Genomic DNA, 24,754 nt, shown 5'->3' with positions numbered 1-24,754 from the left:
AGGCTCAAGTAAAACAAAACGAAATATCATCTCTCCCAGAAAGAAAAATTAACAATAGTAACAATACTATATATCAGGGTTACGGGGGTCATTTCATCGCACTGAATCCTTAAAAGGCACAAGCTTGTATAGATGATGGGTATTGAAACATCAAACATGGTTCCATAATTTTAGAGATGTTCTTTCACGTATTGTTCTAGTCATCGATCACTGGTATTGCTAAGAAATAAAATTGACAAAAGAAAATGGCCAGAGGGGTGGTTTTAGCCATCCATTTAGGTGTCTGCCGTGCTTGCTGAGCCATTTGTTTTTTACCTTTCACATGTAGAGACCCGAATTTAATGTACAAAGTCAATAGCCCCCATGAGCAGCAGTAGTATCGAATTTTTTTCCCCCCAACAAATTTACAATCCCCTATTGAGAATCAACATCCTGCAAATATGGATATTAAAATATTACCCATGATCATCTCTGTGCTCGCGCCAATCGCTGTCTAGTCAGGTCTGAAACTCTTCCCTCACTTTTGTTCTGTTTGCTCTGAACTTTTATCAGCTTCGGATGGTTCCGCAGACGACTGAGGCGGGTCTGCATCAGAAGCACTTGGATTCGAAGGAGTTTTGAACTGAATCAAGATCATGGTCATGTTATCACATCCCTCGCCACCAGCTGTTGGTGCTAAGCACCTGTCGAAAACCATCTCGCACACCGCAGATAGTTTATTCTCCTACATATTCATGATTTTATATCGGTGTCATAACAGATTGCAATTATGACAATCCGCATGCTGTGGCCAAATTAATGTTCTCCATAACATAAACAAAAGTAAAAGCCACAGAACTTACCTCCTTTAACTTGGCATGTATGAAGTCCACAAGTTGTTGGCTTGACATGCAATCCCTACACATATAACAGGTTATATAATAGTTTGTTGATGATCAATAAAAATTAAAACAAAAAAAGGGGAAGATTTTCTAGGAACTTGGTAATATCAATGGAGTTCGTACACAGAAAATTTAAATAGCCAAGTAGCGTACCATATCCCATCACAAGCTATTACAAGGAACTCATCATCGTCACAAAGCTCAATCTGTTACAAAGAACACGGAAAAGAAAATTCAAAAGAGCAAACAAAATGGCAAATAACACAATGAGGGGATGTCAGACGAAAAAGAAACTCAAGTCATAGAATTCCTTTTTCAAATAAATATATTTCTTTCACCCATCAAACACGAGGAAACCAGAGAGGCATGCAAGAAAAGGTGCTAATCGTGCCATAAATATTAACATATAATGTGCTGAGCAATACTTACGGAAGTTATGTCAGGCTCAGCACTCACAATCTGTTTCTCAGCAGGCAAACGTTTGTTCTGCTTGAATTCTATGTCTCCTGTAATTGAGGGAATTTTTTATTACAAATTTTTGGGACTAATGAAAGGAAAACATTTGTAGAAAGCAACAAGTAAATTTTACAATAGTAATGAACTCTCACATTTTTCCTTACAAACTTTATAAAAACAAATTCCTATTACCGATCGCTCTAGCCAAGTTTAAACTTCCATTGACACGTCCAACTTGGATGAAACCACCAGCATTTAAAATCCTGTCTCTCTCAGCCTCAAGCTCAGGCTTGTGATCCTTAGACAAATTGTGTGCCTGGAAATACAACTTCATTAAAAAATCAAGAATATAGATCATGCTGAGTAGCAAGCTATGCTGGTTCAACCTCAATCACGAACCCTTCAAAGCAAAAGGAAATAAAATGTGCTACATTATATATGTCCAAGCTTATCCATACTGAAATATCTATCTCAGAATACAAAAGGTGTACTCTGAATTAGCAATCTTTACCACCAGAACTCTCATCAACCATATTCAATACCCTATATTGCATGCCTAGTAAATTCGAGACAATTAAAAAACCACAAAATGAGGTGGAAGTACCTGGCCCTTCCTTGATAATACACATCTAGAATCACCAGCATTGGCGACGACAAGTTTGTTTCCTCGAATGACAGCCACACAAGCTGTACTTCCAGAGTTTGGTCCAGTGAAATCAGAATGTGGTCCCTATTTGCAGCATAACATCCTCAGTTTAAAATAACACATTTTATACAGTAAGGATTCAAAGTTTGTATGCCCAACATCAGACCTAATGATTTTTATATGTAACTTGCAGTCATTTATTGAGAAAGGACCTTCGGTTAAATTCACAAGCTTATATTCCACATATCAAAAGATTCCAACATACATGCAGCATAGCTTTTATTTTATTTATAAAGAAAGGAGCAAAGAAAGAGTAACAAGCAGAGGTGGAACAAGAAAGCAAAATGGGTTCATAATCCATTACCTCCTCAAAAGCCCAATCATCAGAATGGTCATTTGGTTCACCACTCCTGGGAGACCATATAAACCCCTCTAGCATTCCAGACAACTTTTCTATTTTATCTCCCAAGACTGCCAATTCTCTCCACCCTCTTTGTCCACGCATCATCTCATCCATTCTGCCTCAATATGAAGGAAGAAAAAAATGGGCACAACTTTAACAAAACTATTTGTCTCAACTCCATATCCCACTTTTGTTTATTGGGCAGAAAAACCATCACATGTTTAAAAACTTAGATAAGAAAATCATTTTGATCATGAAGAGGAAAAGTATACGTAAGAACTTAACACTCATTCCCAAAAAATGACTGGCGGTTCAGGTGGTCACGGTTCCAATAATTTTACAAGCATAAATGTCTACACAAACATTCACATGCATGGCACTTTAAAACACTTTGTTTTGTTAATGCTTTTAAGATATAAAGTACGTGAGTAAAAATAAGAAACAAATAAATGAAGATTAAAGGGGTTTTGAAACTTCCAATAACTCACAGGAGAAGTAGAAAACAGAGGGAAGTAGAAAAGTGTTTTTAAAATTATTTGTAACTGCACATAACTTCTAGGGATCCAGCTATATTTGTATCTTGAAGAGACCGGGATGCCAAACCTCCCCTGGGCATGTAAATTAGATAAAGTAAATTATCTAGAGCAACAGTTGAACATCAAGTATTGCAAGCTTGAGCATAGTCCTACTTAGTATTTTGTTATCTATACTCCTACCTGACAATCTCATCGCCATGCTTTTATCCGCATGCAGTAAGTATAATGAAAATTCTAAATAAACAAAACAACAAACAAAATAAAGAATAAAAAAAGCACCTAAGGAAAGTTTTCTGTAAGGATGTGCCTATATCTCCAGCTAAGTAAGCTTCATGCTTAAGCATTTGTTGATGTAGATACTTGGCACAGAATTTGGAAACTGCTTTGCCTGCAAATAGGAAAAACCATATGGAAAGATATTAGAACCAGAAGTGAGCTAATTAATATGCTATATATGTTGGTTCCATCACAATAATTTTGAAATCTTTAACACCTAAAGATCTCCAAGTTATTAAGGAAGCTTTACAACAACAACAACAACAAAGCCTTATGATCAACACTAATTTAAACTGGAATGGGTCAATACTGAGAAAGTACACCCAAAAACATGGATAATATGTTCCCTCCTTTTTTTGTTGCCTTTTTTTTAACATGGATATCAAAACAAAATCCTGAAGTTGAAAATAAATGAAATGCATGAAAAAGACATTAGAGTGTGCTTGAATGAGGTAATTAAGGGAGGGAAAGTAATTTTAGAGAGTATTTAAAATTCTCAATGGCAAATTCAAGGGATTTTTTTAATGATGGATTTTAACTATTAAAAGGAAGAATTTTAATTCCCCAACAGAGAAGGAATTTTAATTTCCCCCTCTCTCTACATCACTTCAAAATGCATTCATATGCATTAATTAACACTTATAAATAATATCAACTGCATATTTTATTAATGGAGATAAGCTAATTACCTCAACCAAAAAAAGACCAGAATTGAAGGGAATTTAATTACGGCATTTAGATTCCCTTATATTTGAAATAAACTGAAATTAAAGAATACCCCATCCAACAGACCCTTAAGGTGTTCATAAGTGGATTGGAAAAGCATTTTTTTCAAACACGAGCTCTGGTTATAACAAGCATCTAACAAGAATGTACCAAAAATGTTAAGTATACAGCCTACAGGGATCTTTGTTTGTAGAAAATGGAAATATGTTGGAATTCTGAATCACATATATAACAAGGAAATTATTAAAAGAAAAAAAGAACAAGAAGAAAGAAAGAACAAGAGAGGAAAATCAATCTTAAAGCAATGTTTTACAACCCTGAGAAGTTTACAAGTGTTGTAAACTGTAATTGTAATCAATACCTATATATATGATGATTGGGGGAGAATGAGAGACCGTAACAACTTTTGGTTTCTCTTGGTCTCTTTATAATAACTACTCATTATAATAACTGCCTACTAACACTAAACCAGAAATATATTTTTATTTCTCTTATATTAAATTTAAGTTAACTATAAATAAGTGATATTAGGACAAGGTGGAACATGAAGCATATAAGGTCATGTAAAGTAAATGAAACTTGATCAGTACATGACAGAGAAGACAACAGCTACAGCATGTGTAAATGAAAAGGCCAGCCATGTTTAGGTGGATTCCAATGGAGACATCAAAATGGAGAACCTATATTACAATAATATTGAATGTCTCAGGACCTTCGGTGCACTCAGCGTTCTAATTAATGAGCATGGATCCAAGTTGGCATTAAAAAGATATATGTTACTGAATAACTCAAGAGTTAATACCCACCTCCATGGCCATCATAAACACCAAAGAAAGATGTAGAATCATCCAAATCTGGATAAGCTGCATGCTGGCAAGTAATAATAAGAATTAAATTCTATACTCTTCACATTAAAAAAGATTGTAATACTAACATTACGCTAATTAGGTAAAAAAGAACCAAGGTAAAGTGGTAAACCATCCACACCATATATGCAACTATTACTTCCAAAGAGAGGCAAACTCTCATGAGTCTTCTAGGTATACAGAAGGAGGGCAATTTTATCTCTCTGAATTTTTAGGTAGTATACGGGTTATTTGTTACTTAAATCTGATTCACATCAATAGCTGACTAACAAAACTTTTATAGAAGAACTACAAATAAGTGATACCTTTGCACTCTTCATCATAACAGACCAATGATCAAATAAGGTAATCTGTAAAAAACGTAAGACACTAATCCTTTCACAACCTTCTCACAGTATCAGAAACTTAATATCACTATTTTATCAGTCACTAATATGCCAAACACTTGACATAGTGCATGATTTTGATTTCCTTTACACTTGACTATCTGATATTACGGCTGAAAACCCACCCTACTTTTGTGTACAATGTTTTGAATCGCAGTGATTCTCTGATGTCAAGAGGCTTAAATGTGCAAGGCTGATACATAGACATACACTAATCAAATTATCAACTGAAAACTAACTTTTAACTAACTTCAACTACCTAATTGATGAAAGAAATTCCACCAAATGAAATATTCAAAATAAAAATGGAAATGAGATTCTACGATATAAAATTATTGTATTTACAAATTATCAATTAACAAATAAAATAAAATAAAATAAGAGACTGAAAGAGAAAAGAGTAGTTAGTTACAGCATCTTCCATGGAAGCACGCCAGCCCTGCATGGAAGACAGACCATACCGAAGCTTGTCGTTCTCACCATCTTCAGATGCCTTCTCTGTTTTCGGCGTACTCAGATATATCCCCATCACAAACTGCAACAACCAAAAAAATTATAATTTAGCAATTTTTCTCTTTAAATTTGTGGTTATAAAAAATAAGAAACAATAAATCACAAGAATACGCATCATTTCAGAAGAAAAAAAAAAGAAAAAAAAGTCAAATCTAGTTCTAGCCATACTCTTCTTACAAGATGCGGTTCCGCAGACAACGGCGATATTCTAAAACGTGATTCAAACAGAGAAGAACCAATGCAATTTGCAATGTAATTCAGTAAAAGAAAATCTAAAATAAAATCCAATGCGTAACACGAGCAGTAATTTGAACGAATGAAGAAGCATGGAAGATATGAATCAAAGTTCGAACCAAACGCTAAAGTGGTGTCAAAAATGAGGATCTAAAAAGCACGAGAAAGAATTGAAATCAGAATAGGAGAATAAGCAAAAATAGAAGGGAAATCAGGAGTTAGGGTTCGTTGAAACACTCACTTGCGTTAGAGAGAGAGAGAGATTTGAAAGTGTGTGAGGAATGGAAGAGGAAGAAATAGCAGAACAGAAGAAAATTGAAACGCTTCTTTTCTTAAACCAGCGGCTGCCACGTGTTTCTTTTCATTCTCCCATTTTTCCTCTATTGAAAATATAAAATATAAAATTATCAACATGAGGAATTTTTTTGCATGGACCGATTGAAATTAAAAATTAAAAATAATTACAGCTTTATTCTATCACTATATTGAAACATCTTTTCAAATCTATAAACACATATATTATAATATTTATTAGAATTATACCATGAAAAACTAATTACCTCCTCTCTTTTTTTAAAAAAGACACTCTACTGTGCAGATTGGAATGGTACAGAGAGAGAATATAATTTCTTTTATAGTTATTTTTTATTATTTTATTTTTATTCAAAATATGGATCCTACCTTTATTAATCTTTCTTTCATCCTATTAAAAGAAAAATCTATAAACTTACATCTTTACTATATAATTCACCTAAAAAAAATTATCCCTATCTTCGAGTGTATGAACAAAATAATATTTTGGTGTCTTTTATAGGGGCTATTGTACATTGAAATGCTATGATAGAGAAATAAAATTAAGATTACATTTATATTTTAAATTATTTTCATCTTCGTTGTTAAATTTACTATTGTTTTCTTCTATAATTCAAATAGTAGGTACACTTCATTCATCTCAATATCATTATTGATGTTATGATTGTTATCTTCAACGCCTATAAAAAATGATAGGTTCATCATTAAACATAGGTAAAATTATTCGCCACACCGTCAAAAACTCAAAATAACAGAATTGTAGCCAACATATAATTTAGTTTCTCAAGAAAAATTACTCTATTATTCTATTAATAAAATATTGGATAAACTGAATTTTACTATACTGCAACCATAAAATTACCAATTTACTTCTAGTGTTGGTATATGATTAATCAATAATATAAATTTTACTAGAAAATAATCCAGATTTATTTTATTTATTGTTATTACTTATTAGATTAGATTCCCTTGATCCTTATCCCGAGTGAAGTTGTTCTTGGAATCAATAATGGACCTGAGTTTATTATTATAATAAAAGAAACTTTCAAAGGCGCGTTTGGTTTTTGTTTTTCTTTAAAGTTAAGGGTACATAATTATTATGAGCTTGATGTTGTTTAGCAGACAGATCTAAATCATCAAATGGGAGACATCTCATCGCTAAGTATATTTAAAATGTTAGATTAGTGATTATTGGAAGTTGATAATATAAGAATTGGTCCACTCCCAAGTGAATGATAATAACTATCTTGGCTTAGTTGCTCTACCTTTCATTAGTTGTGGCTTTCATTGGTATTCCATCAATTTTGAACGGTGTCTCACCCCACCATATCAACTTGAACGAAATCAAAACTAGCAACCGAATTTTACATTGAGAACATAGGTTTCTACTTATATGATCCAAGTTCAACATGATAAAATGTAAACTCAAAACGTAATAATATAATAATATAGAAGAATTCTTCTATCTTATTCTTTTTTTTTCGCTTTAGCTTTAATGGTGAAGAACTCAAAACTATCATGATCCACAAGACCATAACTCGAGAGATTTATATCCTCTAAATTTTAAATTTTACTTTAAAGAGTAAAATGTAATCTTTCATCCTTAGATAGATTTTCTCTCATACTTTTTCTTGATCCCACCACCTATGAAATAAATAGTGAGAGATCATAAATTTAGAGGATCCAAATTCTAACTCAAGTGTTTCCGAATTCCGATGTAGAAAGTTCTTCCAAAGCATACGAGTATGTAGTCACTTTTTGACTTCTTAGTAAAACTAACTTGGGACATTGGCATTCAAATTCCTAGGGTTGTTGAATTCAGATACCCACAAGCCAGTTTCTGCAGACTCCACTTTCACCAGTTATTAATGGGAAAGCACACCAAGGGATTGTGACCCAGTTTAAAACTTATGAGATAAAATACAATTAAAGTACAAGCAATACTTCTATCTAGATGTTCTTCAGAAATAACAACTTAAGTCCTTATGTTCTGCCTTACTGTCTTACATCTACTAAATGAAAAGGCATATAGCTTTCATTTCTTTTCCACAAAAGGAAACACCAACAGACTCAAGTACCTAACTCATGACACTTTTATCAACCGATCGTAGCAAGCAGAATGTTTAATTCTTTTCAGTATTGCTCTCCAGCTCTCTCCTCAGCTGAAGAGAGAAATCATCACTGACATCATCATCATCCCAATCATCCTCCCACTGTTGGGTCACTTCCTTGCCTTCCTCTATAGCATCCCACTCTGTAAGTAGTATAAAAGACAAAAGTGAAATATAAGCATTAGAATATGAGCATATGGAGCAGAATTGCTGAAGCTCCAAGTCCCCAAACCAATAAGTGGTAAAAGCAGACGTAACTACCAAAGACCTTTGAAATATCATTATTACCGGATGAACGAGAAGTAGCAAAGTTATTAAATGAATACTGATATTTTTAAGAATAACGAGAAAGACGATGAATGAGGAACAAAGTATTTGGCATTGTAATTACAGCAAAATGGTGAGTTTATACACACAAACCTTTGAGTACAGTCAAGGTCGGTTAGTTTAGCAGATTTTAGCCAGATTAGTTTCCCAAGGTAGCTGGTTAGTTATTACAAAACGGCTAGTCTAGGCACACTAACCTTTGAATATAGTCATGGTCAGTTAGCTTAGTAGAATTTAGCTAGATTAGTTTGCCAAGGCATCTGATTAGTTATTACTTGGTTACTTCCATTTATTTTTGGTCTAGGCCGCAGTATACAGACTCTATACATCGAATAATCTAGTTCAAACTAGGTCAATGCACTATGAGGGTATCATTATCCCAAACCTAGATTCTTTTATTCATAACACTCTAACCTTAAAATAAGTGTCAAATCACCTTTACCAATCTGCATTGTTTGAATTTTATTATTCTAAAAGGTTGTATTACTTTATATTACTCATAAAGTCACAGAATTATCTAAGAAGCACACACTACATTGAGTTGTCGTTTCTACATGACGGGCACATTGCTAACGGCAAACCTCAATGATATTCATCCGACACACATGCCCATCCTCTGTACAGCAGTGTTTTGATCAAGACGCAAAAAACCTCATTGAACACACACCAACTAACAGACCATTGCATCTAATAGTATCTTGACCAAATTATCAAAAACCTCTTTAAATCTCCAAACATGCCCTGGCATGCTTGGACACCAGGATAAAACCCAGCCAAGCCTCAGTTATTAGAATAAACCTTTGTTTTTATTAGTAGACTTATCAAGAACATTTCGTCGGAAGCATCCTGTCTTCTTGCTTTCGAATAGCCCACGATAGACGTAAAGGCATGATTAGTTCCACTTCACACGAGGGTCAAGGGGTAGCAACACCTCAAAGCTGTTCATAACTAACCCTACACCTCTCTTAGAAGGACCAAGAGTCATATCACTAAATCTCATTTTAATTCTTTTCATACCTTCAACTCTCTCTATTACTCTAACTTGTGCGGTCGTGCCCTGTTTCTCAAACACTAGGCAAAACCTCGCATGGATTTGCAGCAATATACTAAGAATCATTCCACTGTCATGGTTTAACGCTTATTGGATTAAAGAAAGCCTCTCCACAATTATGGATTATTATCATAATAACAAAATCCTCAAGCCACAACCATAAATTCAAAATAATGCTTCAACGAATTTGATAAAAAGGAAACACTAAAACACAATCATTGGCTAAAATTGAAAAGAGAAACAAACAGATCGAAAGAATGAGGAATATGGATTTCACTAACCTTCATTGATTTCAAACTCTTCGAATTCGTCATCGTCTTCGAAGAGATCGATCTTGACGTCCTCCGTGGCTGCCTTTGTTTCCGTCGCCATGGTAAAATCTCAACGTGCGCTCAATTCGAAGCCGAAACTGCAATTGTTTGATGAACACAAAAAGGGAAAAACAATTTTTTAATAAAAAAAAAAGGACCGAAAGCTCAATTAATAGTAATAAGGTTTTAAATAAAAAGAATTTGCGATTAGAAGTGAGGAATTAAGGTTTGTTGGAACACTCACTTGAGTCGTAAAGAGGAACCAGGAAGTGAGAAAGAGAGGGATTTGAGTATGTTTTGTGTGAGGAATTAGGGTTTGCTGGAACACTTGTTCTTGTGAGGAATTAGTTTTGGAATTGCTTATTTGAAGGGTAGCTTTGCTCGTTGGAGAAAGTATCTAGATGAACTTAGGTTAATGGGTAATTTTTTTTATCTTTAGTTTAAAAAAAGCTTAATTACTCTATTGGTCTGTATAGTTTTGCGAAATTTTTAATTAGGTCTTTATACTTTTTTTTTCTTTTTAATTGAGTCCTTACACCAAATTTTTTTTAATTGGGTTCCTATATTTTTTTTCCTTTTATTTAGGTCCCTATGCCAATTTTTTTTTAGTTGGGTTCCTATAAAATTAAGTCAATTACTACTAAGAAATACTTAATTAAAAAAAAAATTAGTGCAGGACCCAATTAAAAAAAAAGTATAGGGACCTAATTGAAAATTTCACGAAACTATAAGAATCAACAGAGTAATTAAATATTTTGAAAATACTGTATCAAATAAGTATTTCACTATTTTGACTTTTGAGCTTGCTAAACTAAAAATTATTTTGTGTTAGCATGTTGATTTTTAAGAAAGATGTTTTAGAAACACACACAGATATTTCAAAACTACTATCACTCCTAATATTTGAATAAAAATATGATAATTATTATTTAATTATACATTATACATTTATATTATTTTTAATCAACAAAATAATAAACAAAAAGCCAATAAGTAATAGCTCAAATGGCATAGTCTCCACATATTCAATTAAGAGGTTGCGGATTCGAGTTTCATATATTTGGTAAAAAATAATAATAATAATAAACAAAAAGACCTGGGCTAATTGTTGATAAAATACAAATGTCAAAATAGTTATTAAATATAAAACTAATTTAATTATATTATTTATAAAATTTAATTAAAAATGTAAATGAAATTTGATTATATTAATTATAACTTCGATCCTATATCTTTTAAACTAGAAAAATCATTTTAATTGTGAAACATAATTTCGTCATATTCACATTTATTAATTTTGTTTTTAGGTGTCCACCACATTCGTTAATATTGTATAGTATATGTTGACATTGTTTTTTTGGTGTCTATGAATTTTTTTGGTGTCTATGTTTGACATTGTTTGTTTACAAAGAAACCGATTTCTTATTCACTATTTAAATAAACAAAGTGAAATTAGGTGTGAATTTCTAAGTTATTCTCCCGAGACAAATCATCATATGCTCCTTGTTACAATGATCTTTGATTTATGTCGACTATCACTCACTCACTTCTCAAAAGCTATTAAGACCTATGATGCATGAACACTGACACAAGACACAATACGATATGGGACACACCAACACACAAATTTTAAAATCTTACATGATACAAGAACACGCATATATATAAAATATAAAATATCTTTTTAAATAAATTATAATGATATTTTGATATTTTATTGATATTAAAATATAAATTAAAATTTTTTATTATTTTTAATGTCTTATTTTAATTATATCAAGTATTTAAAATATTTTTTGTTTTAATAAATAATAATATATACTATATCTAAATTTATTTTAAGAATATATGTTAAGAATAAGACTGAACACGCGGACACGTTATGATATTTAGGTGTGTCCAGACGTGTTCGGAGAAGAATTTTTTATTTTTTATTAAGACACGGTTGGACACAACAGACACGCGCGTGTCGGACGAGTGTCGATGAGTATCGTGTCCAAAATGTGTCCGACACGGAGACACAATAACTCAGCGAAGTGTCCGTGCTTCATAGATTAAGACCTATTATTGAAACAGCATCCCATTCCCACATGATACCAACATATAAATTTCAAAGAACAAAAAGGATGAACACCAAATTTTATCTTGAAACTGCTTGCCTGAACAATTATACCCCCTCAAAGGGGTTTCTGCTTTCTGTTTCTGTAAGGAAAAAATAAACAAAATCTTTTCCTTCTTTAAAATAAGTCCCTATGAAAACACTGACTACTTAGAATTAATAGCTTCAAGCTGCCTTCGGAGTTCCTCAAGGTCCTCGTTGTCAGTGGTTGGAGCTTCAGAAGTCACTATGTTCCGAAAATCATCCGCGACAGGAAGTTCATGAGTGAGACCTTCAGGCAATATATCTACAGCATATATTGAGGGAAGTTGTTACCAGATTTGATAATAATTGGAATTGAATAGTGGAATTAAAACAAATGTTGAAACCATGGTGAATAGAGAGACACATCGACTAAAAAGATGTATATAACCTTGAAAATTTACTTTTGCAAGATGAAACATATTGCGAGAAAGCGTTTTTATGAAGGATATAGATGATAAGACGAAAGTAAAACTCCTCTAGCCATGAGATTGAAAAGATTTCTCATGTAGCTGATTTAATAAGGAAACCAACATCAACATCTATAAAGCCAGTACCACAAACTAAAAAAACGGTTGCACAGTTTTATCTTTACTTCAATCTTCATTCAGCACATGAATATAAACTTTAGAAAAGTATCAAGTAATACCTGAATTTTTGGCACTAGAAACATCTGGTTCACAATCATCAACAACACTGAAAATTCAACCACAAGAATATGATCACTACATGATAACGCTAACATTTTTCAAGAAGGAATCAGATTAACACATAATAATGTGAAGAAGAGGAACATAAAAAGAGTATTAAGCACCTTATATTCCATTCATTGTCAATGTGAAGCGGACCCTCCTCGGTGAACGGTGCTTCAGCTTCTAGCTTTGCTTTTGCTGCAGCATCTCTTGCGGGCTTTGCAAGAATGTACTCTTTCTGCATTAACATTTATAGTTCAATAATTCGACTATAATATTTGCAACAATGGCCTGACTAAAAACATCTTACCTGTCTTTCTAAGCATGCAAAATTTGAACATTGAGGATTCGGCTTCATTTGCATGGTAGGGAAAAAGTCCTTAAGAGAATTATATCCCTATATATAAGAAAACAATAATGGGGATGTCAAAATAACCAAATTTCTTTTTGAAGACTATAAAGTTTTTTACCCCTCTATACGTTAAGAAGAAAAAAAAAAGGAATAATCAGCTCTATAAGACAACTCAACGAGGAGGAGAATAGAGGGAACATTGTTGTAGGTGTGATACTTACCAAATATGGAGAGACTTGACCAAAACCTAACAAGAATTTGAGTGTGTTTTGCACTAGAAGCCCGGCAACAACCCCCTGGAAAATGAAAACAAAATTTAGAATGCCAAACAAATAAAGTGAAAAACATGTTTTAAACAATACTCTAAGGTTAGTAGAAAATGCCATATAAGTGTTTACTTAGAACAGTTCAGTCTTTTCACGCACGATAAAGGCACCAGATTCAATTATAATAAGATGGATTTCCATAAAAACTTGTTGATGTTTAACTATACACAATAAAAGCAAACATGAGGGCTGGAGGATTATATTATACCATAGTTGTTGGTAAAGATGCAGCACAAACCCCTTCACGCTTGAGTGTACGTTCATCTACTCCAGATGCAACAACCTAAGAGGAAAAACATAAATGTATGCTTTCATATTTTTGGTACATACTGCATAAAAGTTTCACATTTGAAGTAAGCCACATGTAGTTGTATATGATAACAATTTAGTTGCATAGTCCATGATAATTTAAGAAAACATTGTGGTATAATAGACTAAAAATGTTTGAGCTCCTGAAACTTTGCATATTATGAGGTTAATTAAACTTGACCCTGTCAAGGTGAAATAAAGAATAGACATACCAAAGGAGGTGCACATGCAAAACATGCAGTTTCACCAGGAATAAGTAGCTGAATATGACCAGAGACAGCATCCTCAGAAACACCTGTTCAATTTTTATACTTCAATTGAGTTTCCACATGAAAAGTGTAATGATCATACACCTATACAAGCAAACTTTGAAGATAAGAATTGCATACCTGACTCCAACCAGGTCTGGCTCAATTCATTACAAGCCTGCAATTCAAGTAGAAATCTGTTAGACATGACAATTCGCCCACCCAAAAATAAAGGACAGATTTAATCATCTAAGATTATAATACCTGGTTTACAGCCATTCTTGCTTCATAATTATCTACACAACTTAACACAAGATCCACACCACTGTCTTGTTTGGAAGCGCAGAATGACTTATTTTTCAAAGATGACATGAAGGTTTCAAAGCCCTCCACTGTTGTGATATTCAATGTATAGCTCTAAATGACAAGGAAAATAAACTGTCAGCAAGCAACTTGTCTTAGCAACATTGAAACATGGAGTGAACCAAGAAAGGCTATAAACAGTACAAAATACTTACCTCAAGCAGAACATCAGGGTTAATATCTGAAAGAGTTTGTACGGCTGCATCTGTCTTTGTCATACCAACCTGGAAAGCCAGAACGGATTAGTTAATGTATGGGTTATGTAAACTACCAGAAGCCTTTATATGTAAACTACATAAATTTTGCATGTACATATATCTGGCACTCTGGCAGTTATTGCAATCATCAAAATTTATGGTTTGCTCCTAGAAATTAAAACACAGATCAAATACACAATTCTGTAACACAAGAAAATGAGGTCTTATATACTCACCTGATCTGGACGAAAGAATAGCCTATTCATGTTTGCAAGCTCTACTTTGTCATAATCATACAGCAATAGTCGACCTATACCGCATCTAGTTAGCATCTCAGCAGCAACACTTCCTACCCCACCTATTCCCTGTGATTGTATAATAACGAAAAACAATATGAATTCATAAGCTAAACGTAGTAGGAAAACACACCCAAAGAATAAGATAGGGGACTTTTACAGAAGAGTCAGATTCACATCTCTGTCCTATCTTTCAAAATATAATTGTCCATAGAAACTCTTTGCAAATTATCCTACTAATTTAGTGTATCATGGGAAAGTAATGTTTCTTCCTGTTGATGTTCAAAAATCATGTATTTTCAACTTTAATAATGCAAAATATTAGACTATTCTATATTAGATACACCATGCTCAATAAGGGGTATACAAGTGCAAATAAAGTACAGTGAAAGAGGAGATTGATACAGACAACAATGGCAACGGAGAATTCCCGTATCCTCTCATAGTTCTCCACAATACCCATTCTCTGAAGTGCCATAAGCCTACTGTACGGATTGCTGTCTACAACCTCAGCACTCATATCCTGCAACCAACAACACAAACTTTTAAATGCTATTATGGTTTTCTAGCTAATTAACTAACTAAGTAATTAAATTATATGAGATGATAAATTTAATTTATTTAAGCAATATCTGCTGAGATACCACAGAGAAATTACCTTAACTTTGGAGCGCCGAACAGGTTCAGACTTGGCAAGGGTTGCAAGATGCTCAACACGCGATTGAATCTTCGAAAACGGAAAAAAACAAACATGAAAACCAAGCTAATTAGAATGCAGGGCAAAAATAATATTGAATAATTGAAAGAAGAAAAAATGCCGCAGAGATTGGGGATTATATAATACTTTAAGGAGGGAAGCATGGAGAGATGGATCTGGAAGGGATTGGTTGAGAGATTGAAGATCGGCCATCAACTGTTTCAGCTCCACCTCCATTGTTTCTCGTTGTCGTCTTCTTCTTGTTTCTGGATTTCGGATCTGAATTCAAATTGAGATTGAAATGTGAATCCCAAACGCAGAATTGAAATATCTTGAGCTGAACCCCCACGCACCGCTCAGTGCCGCAGCTCCGTTAACTGCAGTGTTGGTGTAACTCGCAAGACCAATGACTCAACGCGACCACGCTCACCGTTTTTGTTATGGGTTGTTATAGGAGCACTTAGATAAAGATATCAAAAATATCTTTTTTTTTTAATATTTTTTAAAAATTAAAATTTAACATATATAATCAATAAAATTGTATTATTTTTATTAAAATTAGATTGAATAAATTAGTTTATTAAAAAAATTAATATTTTTTATAAAAAATTACTATAATATTCTTATTATACAATACAACTAAAATATTTCTATCATATATATATATTTTGAAAATTTTAAATTCTAATCCTATAAAAAAAAGTTAAAATTTATAATTTTTAAAATTAATATATATTATAAGAACATTTTAGTCATTTTATATAAAATAGGAGTATTATAGTTATTTTTTATAAAAAATAATATTAATTTAGACAAATTCAAAATTTGATTCACTATTTTTCGGTCAAATTAATTTGTCTGACTTAATTTTAACAAAAATAACACAATTTAAGTGATTATATGTGTTAAATTTTAATTATTAAAAAATATCTTCAAAAAAAGACGTTCTTTGCGTCTTTATGGGAGCATCCCTTTTTGTTATTAGTTGATCAAAATTTTTGGGATTATAACTTAAGAAAAACAAAAATATTATTTATTTAAGTAAAAGATTGCGAGAAAATTTTTTAGTGAAAAGATTACAAAAGGTTTTGAAGAAAACGATAAATTCGTAGGTCTTTTATAGAAAATTATTATGTTAAAAATTAATTAAGAGATTTAGGTGTGTGTAAAGATGGTAATAAAATAGATAAAGACAAATTTTTGCACTTAATATAACTAATATAAAATTTTTAAAGTGCTAATTTAATTAAAATAATTTGAAAAACAATTTAAAGGATATGTGATTTTTTAGAGATAAATTTGATTATTTATTTATTATTATCTTTTTATAAAATCATATATTAAGTATTATAATTTTTTACAAAATTATATGCAATTGACAAATTTTTTTGGACTCTTTGGAGAGCCGAATGGTTCACTTCTACTATTTTTTTTTCTTGGGCCATGCTTCCTTTGTTCTTTTTTTTGCTATTTTTGTAATAAAACAAACGCAGGCCTATATTTACCAAATAAAAATAATAAGGCAGGCCTACGAAAGAGAGAGAAAAAACTAACTTCACAATTTACTAATCCAAAAATACATGCGACATTTTAATTAAAAAATAACAAACCTATGATGTTACAAAATCCCTAACTCTCGCTCTGACAAAAAAAAAATCAAAAGTAACAAAATAATCCTTGTGAGATTAGTTTCAAATAGTAAATTAGGGTAGTCTGATTTTTCACTTAAGAAAATTTTTATTTTACAACTTGATGTTTTTATATAATTGAAAAGGTTAGACATTAATTCTAATGTAATTATTTTATTGATCATTTCAAAAAATATATATATTTTTAAAAAAATATATTTTATACAATTTATACAAAATCTGAAAAAAAAAATACAAACGCATCATAATATTTGAAAAGTATACACAACTGAAATCACTTTAATCTCTTTGTGCGTTGAAATGAGCTCATCGTTCCATCCAATTCAATTTATATTGCCAGCAAAAAAGGGTTAAAGTGCTATTCCACATTTATTAAAGCTGTAATTAGCGTTGAAACTAACACCTTGTTTGACTTAATCAAATCTAATATAGTTAATTTTGAGCATATTTGTGCCAATTAATTGAAAATGAGTTTTACTCTACTTTCAAACTAACTTATCGGTGGCTAAAACCCATATACATCTAGATGCTGTCGTAGTGGCTAAGACTAGCTTGTTGCAACTTCCAATTGAATGATTTAGAAAATTACCCATTTACCCATTTGTCGGTTCTCAACTTTTATTTCTTTAACTTCAAGTCTGAGTCAACGAAATTGAAATGGCTTCATTGTTTAGGGTAGAGTATTTTTTTTAAGACAATAATGATATTTTATTCAATAAAAAATAAATACAATATTTTGTTGGAATAAATTATTTTATTAATTTAGATCATGCATATTGAATCACCAAAAAATATATCATAATGCAGAAGCGTACCTTTATTCGTAGAAATTAGAAATTGATAGAAGGATTTAGATCTTGTGATTCTTTCAATCTTTCTCAACCAAAGCCTTCTGTATTTTTAGACGGCTGAATTGTGACTCTTTTGATGGGAAAAGAACAACAAAGGCAGCTTTGGTATCTTGGAGACCGAAACCCTAAAGGCACTATTTATATTTGAGCATGACACCCATTAAACCCTTAAGTCCAAATAAAATAGTATTTAAAATCCAAAAGATAATATATCTAAAATCCAAAAGATAATATATGGTTTTATTCTCATTCAATTCCAAATCAAAAGTAATAATGACTTATTCAATTTAGCATTTATAACAATAAATGAGATCACTATTATATAAGTCATTTAATTTGAAATAGCATAATTTGTGATTATAATTAATATATGTATTGTACACAAATAAGTTAGGAAATTAAAATAATTTCCTAACAATCTCCCACTTGAACTATACATATATTCTTTATTGACATAATCACATCTTATAAACTTTATGCGCGCATCTGAATGCTATTTCTCTCATTACTTTAACAATTTGGTCCGTCTCATACATTAGATATGGAACTACCGCAACTTTTATCACATTAATGTCGTGATTAAACCACGACAATCACCATCCTAATATACTTAACGACATAGATCAAATTTGGATGAGTAATATAAAAATTACATGCCAAGTGATCTCATGCATGTCTATTTTCAGTTGGTCCAACTTTAAAACTTTATTGAGATCAAACACAATACAAATATTGCAAAATGAACATTTCACATAACATGAAATAAACCATCAACTTAATTCTGCAGAAAAATAACTCAATATCTGTCATAGGACATATAGCATAAAATAAACTCCCACTAAACCAAGGCATCACAAATATTGACACCCATCCGAGCAGTGTGCTCATGAAAGACTTTAGGGATCAATTCCTTGGTTATTGAGTCTGCTAGCATATACTCTGTTCCTATATATCCTATGAAAATCTGTTTTTCTTAAACTTTTTCCTTGACAACTAAGAACTTGATGTCTGTATGCTTCGATCTTGTCAAGCTCTTATTATTATTGGAGTATAGTACTGCTGACTTATTGTCACAAAATATCTTTAATGACCTTTCAATGTCATCTACTGTACGAAACTCAGTGATAAAATTTCGCAACCATATGCCATGAAATCGGTATCCGAGTACCCAATGATCTCCAAATTTTCTTATATCCGATAAGTAAGCATGTAATCCTTTATTATCCTTAGATAACGCGTTACGCGTTTAACAACTATCCAATGATTCATGCCCAAATTGCTCAAGTATTTACCCAACACTCCCACTAAAAATGATATATCGGGACGTATGTAGACTTGAGCATACATTAAGCTCCCTAATGCTGATGCATAAGGTTTAACTGCTTTGCTTGGCACCCTATTAAGGATGTACACTGCGGTCTTTAAAACTTCTCCTCAGAGTGATTCAGACAAGGAAGAATGACTAATCATACTTCTCACCATATTCTTAAGAGTTCGGTTCCTTTGTTCTGCAACACCATTCATGCTAGGTTTGCCTGGCATGGTGTATTGCGGAACAATACCACACTCCTCTAGAAAAAGAACAAAAGGCCCGGGACGTTGCTCACCTGAACCATCATATCTTCCGTAATATTCACCACCACGATCAGACTCGACAGCTTTAATTTTCTTTCCGAGTTGAAGTTCAACTTCAGTTTTGAAAGACTTTAAAACATCAAAGATTTGGGACCTTTCATGAATTAAATATAGATACCCGTAACGAGAGTAGTCATCTATGAACGTGATAAAGTATCGTTGTCCATTCCAAGAGACAGTAGAAAATGAGCCACATATATCGGTATGTATCAGTTCTAAGATATCTTTAGCTCTATCGACACCCATTTTCCTTTCATTTGTTCTTTTCCCCTTTATGCACTCAATGCAGACTTCAAAGTCCGCCAAATTTAGGGGTCCAAGAATTCCATCCGACACAAGTCTCTGAATTCTTTGTTTAGAGATGTGACCTAGGCGTTTGTGCCATAATGATGCCGAATTCTTATTTAGTTTTTGTTTTGTACCTGTTTGCAGTATTTCATTATTATAGGAATTTAAGTCAAGTCTATATAGATTATCCACCAAATGACCAGAGCAAATATTATTCGAATTATAGAAGAGACTGAGTTTATTGTCTCCGAACGAACAAACATAACCTGATTTGTCCAAACGAAAAATAGAAACCAAATCCCGTCTAAATGACGGTACATAAAATGTCTCTAATAAATCCAAGTAAAATCCACTCGTGGAACATAATCTAAAAGTTCCTATAGCTTCGACTGCAACTATATTGTCGTCTGCCACATAGATGTATCTTTCAGCATCACTTAACGGTCGGCTCCACAGGCAACCCTGCATAGTAACGCTTACATGAGTAGTAGCAGCAGAATCTACCCACCAAGTATCAACAGGTGCATAACTTAAACTAGTCTCAGAACAAACGAAAGTAAGTATTATACCTTTCTTTTCACGTCAGGTGGCATATTTGATACAATCTTTCTTCATGTGTCCCACCTTCTTACAGAAGAAACAGGTTGAAACCTGATCCTGTTTCTTAGCCTTTTTCTGCTGAGAACGCACATCTGCAGTAGTATCACACTTTTTTTTATATACTGAGAAGATGAAGCCATGTGAGCACTTTCAGTCTTATCTTGCTGTAGCTTCTCTTCTTCTTGCACACAGTGAGATATAAGCTCATTTAAGGACCAAGTGTCCTTCAGAGTGTTATAACTCACATTGAATTGCCCAAAGTTTACAGGAAGGGAAATCAAAATGAGATGCACGAGTAAATCTTCAGACAACTCTAACTTTACTGCTTTCAATTTTGAAGCAAGATGAGACATTTCCATAATGTACTCCCTTATGTTCCCTTACCTTTATACCTCATGGAGACAAGTTTGCTCAAACGACTACTTGCCTCCGCTTTTTCATTCTTAGTAAAGAATTTTTTAACATCCTTTAGGAACTGTTTGGCATCTTTATCCTCAGTAATTGAGCCCCGAAACGCCTCAGGAATTGAGCATTTCATGATCATGATACTCATTCGCTTGGATCTCTCCCACTTCTCTATTTTAACCTCATTGAGGTTTTCCGGAGTAGAAGTGGGTTTCTCCTCTCGAAGAGCTATATCTAGATCCATACAACCAAGGACAATCTCCACGGTATCCTTCCAAACTTTAAAGTTTGAAGCATTCAGCATAGGAATACTGCTAATTTGTGCAGAAGCATTGGTAGCTGAAGGCATAGTTTATGGATTAGAACAAAAAGAACATGCAGTAAACATTAGTTAAATAATAGAAAAAAATTCATATTGAGATATCTAGAACAACATTAATTTTCAATCTTTAGATAGAAAATTAACTATAAGTGATACTCTCATTGCAGTAATCAAATATTGTCAAAATTCCTGTCACACATTAAGCTTTTCTTTGGATCGACTTAATACACACATAGAAATTTAAACTTTGCAACCTATTTATTACCGCATATATTTTCTATTAATTGGTCAAACAATAACCTTTCTTTGGGCCGATCATTGACCGCATAATTAATAGAAAATAAACAAAAGTGTGCAATGCTTATTATTTGGCCAAACAATAAACTTCTTTTGGGCCGATTATTGTCCGCATAAATAATAAACATTACTTTATTCTTAATTAGTTACTCAAACATGTATTTACCATCAATATGTGTATATAATTCGGCCAAATATAGATCTTCCTTTAGACTGACCAATATTCGCATGTATTATATATAACCAGATTCCTTCTTATGTTTTAAATAAATCAATTTTCACAAAAGAGAGTACTTTGACAGCATAATGTTCAATCAATTTATTTCAAAACTAAAATTTTATAAAATTGGTGGGTATAATAATCCAAATTGTTACTAGTTTTCTTATGTAACAATAAAAAAAAATCCTTAAATCGCACAAAGAATTAAATCTTAATAGTGTCTTTTCAAACCTTAAAGAAAAACATGGTTATAACTGTGAAATAAATTTATGTGCAAAAAAATTCATGATCAATTAAGATTAAAACCAATCATTATAATTCTATCACTCACATATTATTAATGTGTATACATAACTTGGTCAAATATAAATCTTCTTTTGGATCGATTAATATTCGCATAAGTTACATACACAATAATTTTTATATTCCAAAAGAAATTATTAATTAGTTTTACACCAAATTAATGACACCTATAATTAAATCTGAAACAATCATAATAATACCCTATACTAATGTTTCAGAATAAATCAATTATTATATCAAATTAAAAAAAATGGATACAGTAAAATATATATCTGTCGATCGAAAGAATAATAAAAAAATTGATATTTTTTATGACTAAATTATGGATGACTCTGATACCACTTATTAGAATAAATTATTTCATTAATCCAGATCATCTACATTGAATCACCAAAAAATATATCATAATGCGGAAGCGTACCTTTACTCGTAGAAATCAGAAATTAATGGAATGATTTGGATCTTGTGGTTCTTTCGATCTTCCTCAACCAAAGTCTTCTGTATCCCTAGTCGGCTGAATTGTGACTCTTCTGACGGGGAAAGAACAACAAAGGCGGCTTTGGTATCTTGGAGACCGAAACCCTAAAGACACTATTTATATTTAAGTATGGCACCCATTAAACCCTTGAACCCAAATAAAATAATATCTAAAGTCCAAAAAATAATATATTTAAAATCCAAAAGATAATTAGCTAAATAACAAAAGATAATATATGATTTTATTCTCATTTAATTCCAAATCAAAAGTAATAATGACTTATTCAATTTAGCATTTATAACAATAAATGAGATCACCATTATATAAGTTATTTAATTTGAAATAACATAATTTGTGATTATAATTAATATATGTATTGTCCACAAATAAGTTAGGAAATTAAACATATTTAGAGAAGAGTGATTCTTAATTAATAATATCGTATATTTTTAATTATACATCATTTTTAAATTATTTTTAATGAAAATTTTATGGAAAATAAGATATTGAAGATACAGAGTAATTTAAAAAAATATACAAAAAATATAATATCATTAATTTTAAGAACAAAATCACATACATTTCTTTTTAAAAGTGCCTACTATTATTATGGATAAACCTATACCAACTCATAGTTTTATTAATATAATCTAACATTAGAAACAAAACACGCTTTTTTGACTTAGAAATAATATAAAATATTTAACTTAAAAATAAATTTTAAATTTCTAAAAATATTTATTTTTTCAGACCACATAAAAAAATTGGTTTTAATCTTTTAAAATTTAAAGGACGTGTATTTTAATTTATATTATTAATTTATTCTATCAAGTACTAACATAACATGTTAAATATTAATATGATAAGTTGAAATATGCCATATTACTTTAATATGTTAATCAGTATTTAATAGAACAAACTGGAAAAAATGAAAGGACTAAAATAGATAAATTATAAATTTTATTTGACTAAAATAAAAGAAAAAAAATTATAAAGACCAAAACTAAAAAAAACAAGTATTTTATAGAAGTAAAAAAATTAATTAAGCCTAAAATATTTTTGGAATATTGAATCTACAAGTTAAATGAATGGATTTGGATGATATGTGTGTGTATATATATTATTGAAGCTCACCTAACAAATCAACAAGTACCCCTAATTACATTACTTTACAACATGCACTTCAATAATACATTGATTATGGGATTAAGCATATAAAGCTTATAGTAGCTAAAGTACATGAATTAAACACACTGATTAAGGCATTAAGCATATAAAGCATATAGTAGCTAAAGTACATGAATTAAACACACATGGCTAGTGAATAATAGTCAAAATTTGTCATTGACACATGGAAGTTGAAAGTTGAAACCAACATTATTGAAATATATTTTTTGTTATGCTAAAAAATTTTTGTGCATTTTTAATTAACTTGATTTAAGTATTTAACTCAATTGGAGTCATATAAAGAAAATAAGAGTCTCTGAATAATATACTAATATTTTGGGCTTCAATTTTAGATCATTTTTAATTAAAGTACACACGTAGTTATCATAATAACCAATATCATATTGAGCATTAAATAATGTCTTATTATTTATAATTTTTAGATAAACGAAAAAGATAAAAAGAGATATCTTTTTTTTTCCTTTATTAATAAATTAGAAAAAGTATAATTAAAATAGTATTTAATTTTTATGTATTACTTGTATAAAATATTTTTATGCAAACAACTAATTATATATTAGTATAATAATTAATTTTTAAGTTTATTATTTAAAAATTATCTAAATACATGAATACAATTGAATAATCATATGAATTTTTTTACATTATCAATACGTTAAAAATAAATTTATTCAAATATTTTGTGACATATTTTAAAACATGCACAATTTAAAAATAAAAATAATTATATTATTATTTTGAAAATTCTATTTAATAAAATTGTCCATAAAAAATATGTAGAATATTACTATTTTATTAGAAAGGGATGGGCCATAATACCCACTTAACATGCACCTATCATTCTCACTCTCAAGTCTCACCTA

General features: G+C 31.3%; 3 protein-coding genes across 3 annotated transcripts; all 3 read right to left on the bottom strand.

The window, feature by feature from the left end:
• Positions 1-102: 102 nt before the first annotated feature.
• On the bottom strand, positions 103-6,295 carry LOC107618125 (putative protein phosphatase 2C 60). Its single transcript, XM_016320074.3, has 11 exons — positions 6,165-6,295; positions 5,589-5,711; positions 4,731-4,794; positions 3,202-3,310; positions 2,348-2,501; positions 1,942-2,067; positions 1,530-1,653; positions 1,311-1,387; positions 1,035-1,087; positions 843-897; positions 103-724 (listed from the first exon to the last, which is right to left on the bottom strand). Exons 2-11 carry the CDS (start codon positions 5,703-5,705, stop codon positions 518-520), a joined length of 1,086 nt encoding a protein of 361 aa, XP_016175560.1. The 5' UTR covers positions 5,706-5,711; positions 6,165-6,295; the 3' UTR covers positions 103-517.
• A 1,695-nt stretch (positions 6,296-7,990) lies between these two features.
• LOC107618792 (protein DELETION OF SUV3 SUPPRESSOR 1(I)) lies at positions 7,991-10,415 on the bottom strand. The gene is made up of 3 exons (XM_016320949.3): positions 10,280-10,415; positions 10,006-10,133; positions 7,991-8,489 (listed from the first exon to the last, which is right to left on the bottom strand). The coding sequence occupies exons 2-3, from the start codon at positions 10,094-10,096 to the stop codon at positions 8,359-8,361; spliced, it is 222 nt and encodes a 73-aa protein (XP_016176435.1). The 5' UTR covers positions 10,097-10,133; positions 10,280-10,415; the 3' UTR covers positions 7,991-8,358.
• Positions 10,416-12,162: 1,747 nt separating this feature from the next.
• On the bottom strand, positions 12,163-16,159 carry LOC107618774 (NAD(P)-binding Rossmann-fold superfamily protein). Its single transcript, XM_016320923.3, has 14 exons — positions 15,803-16,159; positions 15,617-15,685; positions 15,368-15,481; positions 14,899-15,027; positions 14,621-14,689; positions 14,367-14,519; positions 14,244-14,280; positions 14,067-14,149; positions 13,754-13,828; positions 13,441-13,515; positions 13,178-13,264; positions 12,990-13,105; positions 12,825-12,871; positions 12,163-12,440 (listed from the first exon to the last, which is right to left on the bottom strand). Exons 1-14 carry the CDS (start codon positions 15,890-15,892, stop codon positions 12,301-12,303), a joined length of 1,284 nt encoding a protein of 427 aa, XP_016176409.1. The 5' UTR covers positions 15,893-16,159; the 3' UTR covers positions 12,163-12,300.
• Positions 16,160-24,754: the final 8,595 nt, after the last annotated feature.

This window comes from Arachis ipaensis, chromosome B9 (assembly GCF_059453495.1).
Source record: "Arachis ipaensis isolate K30076 ecotype BB chromosome B9, ASM5945349v1, whole genome shotgun sequence".
Classification (NCBI taxonomy): domain Eukaryota; kingdom Viridiplantae; phylum Streptophyta; class Magnoliopsida; order Fabales; family Fabaceae; genus Arachis; species Arachis ipaensis.
Note: the sequence above shows the minus strand (reverse complement) of the source record. Positions and strands in the feature narration are given on the sequence as shown.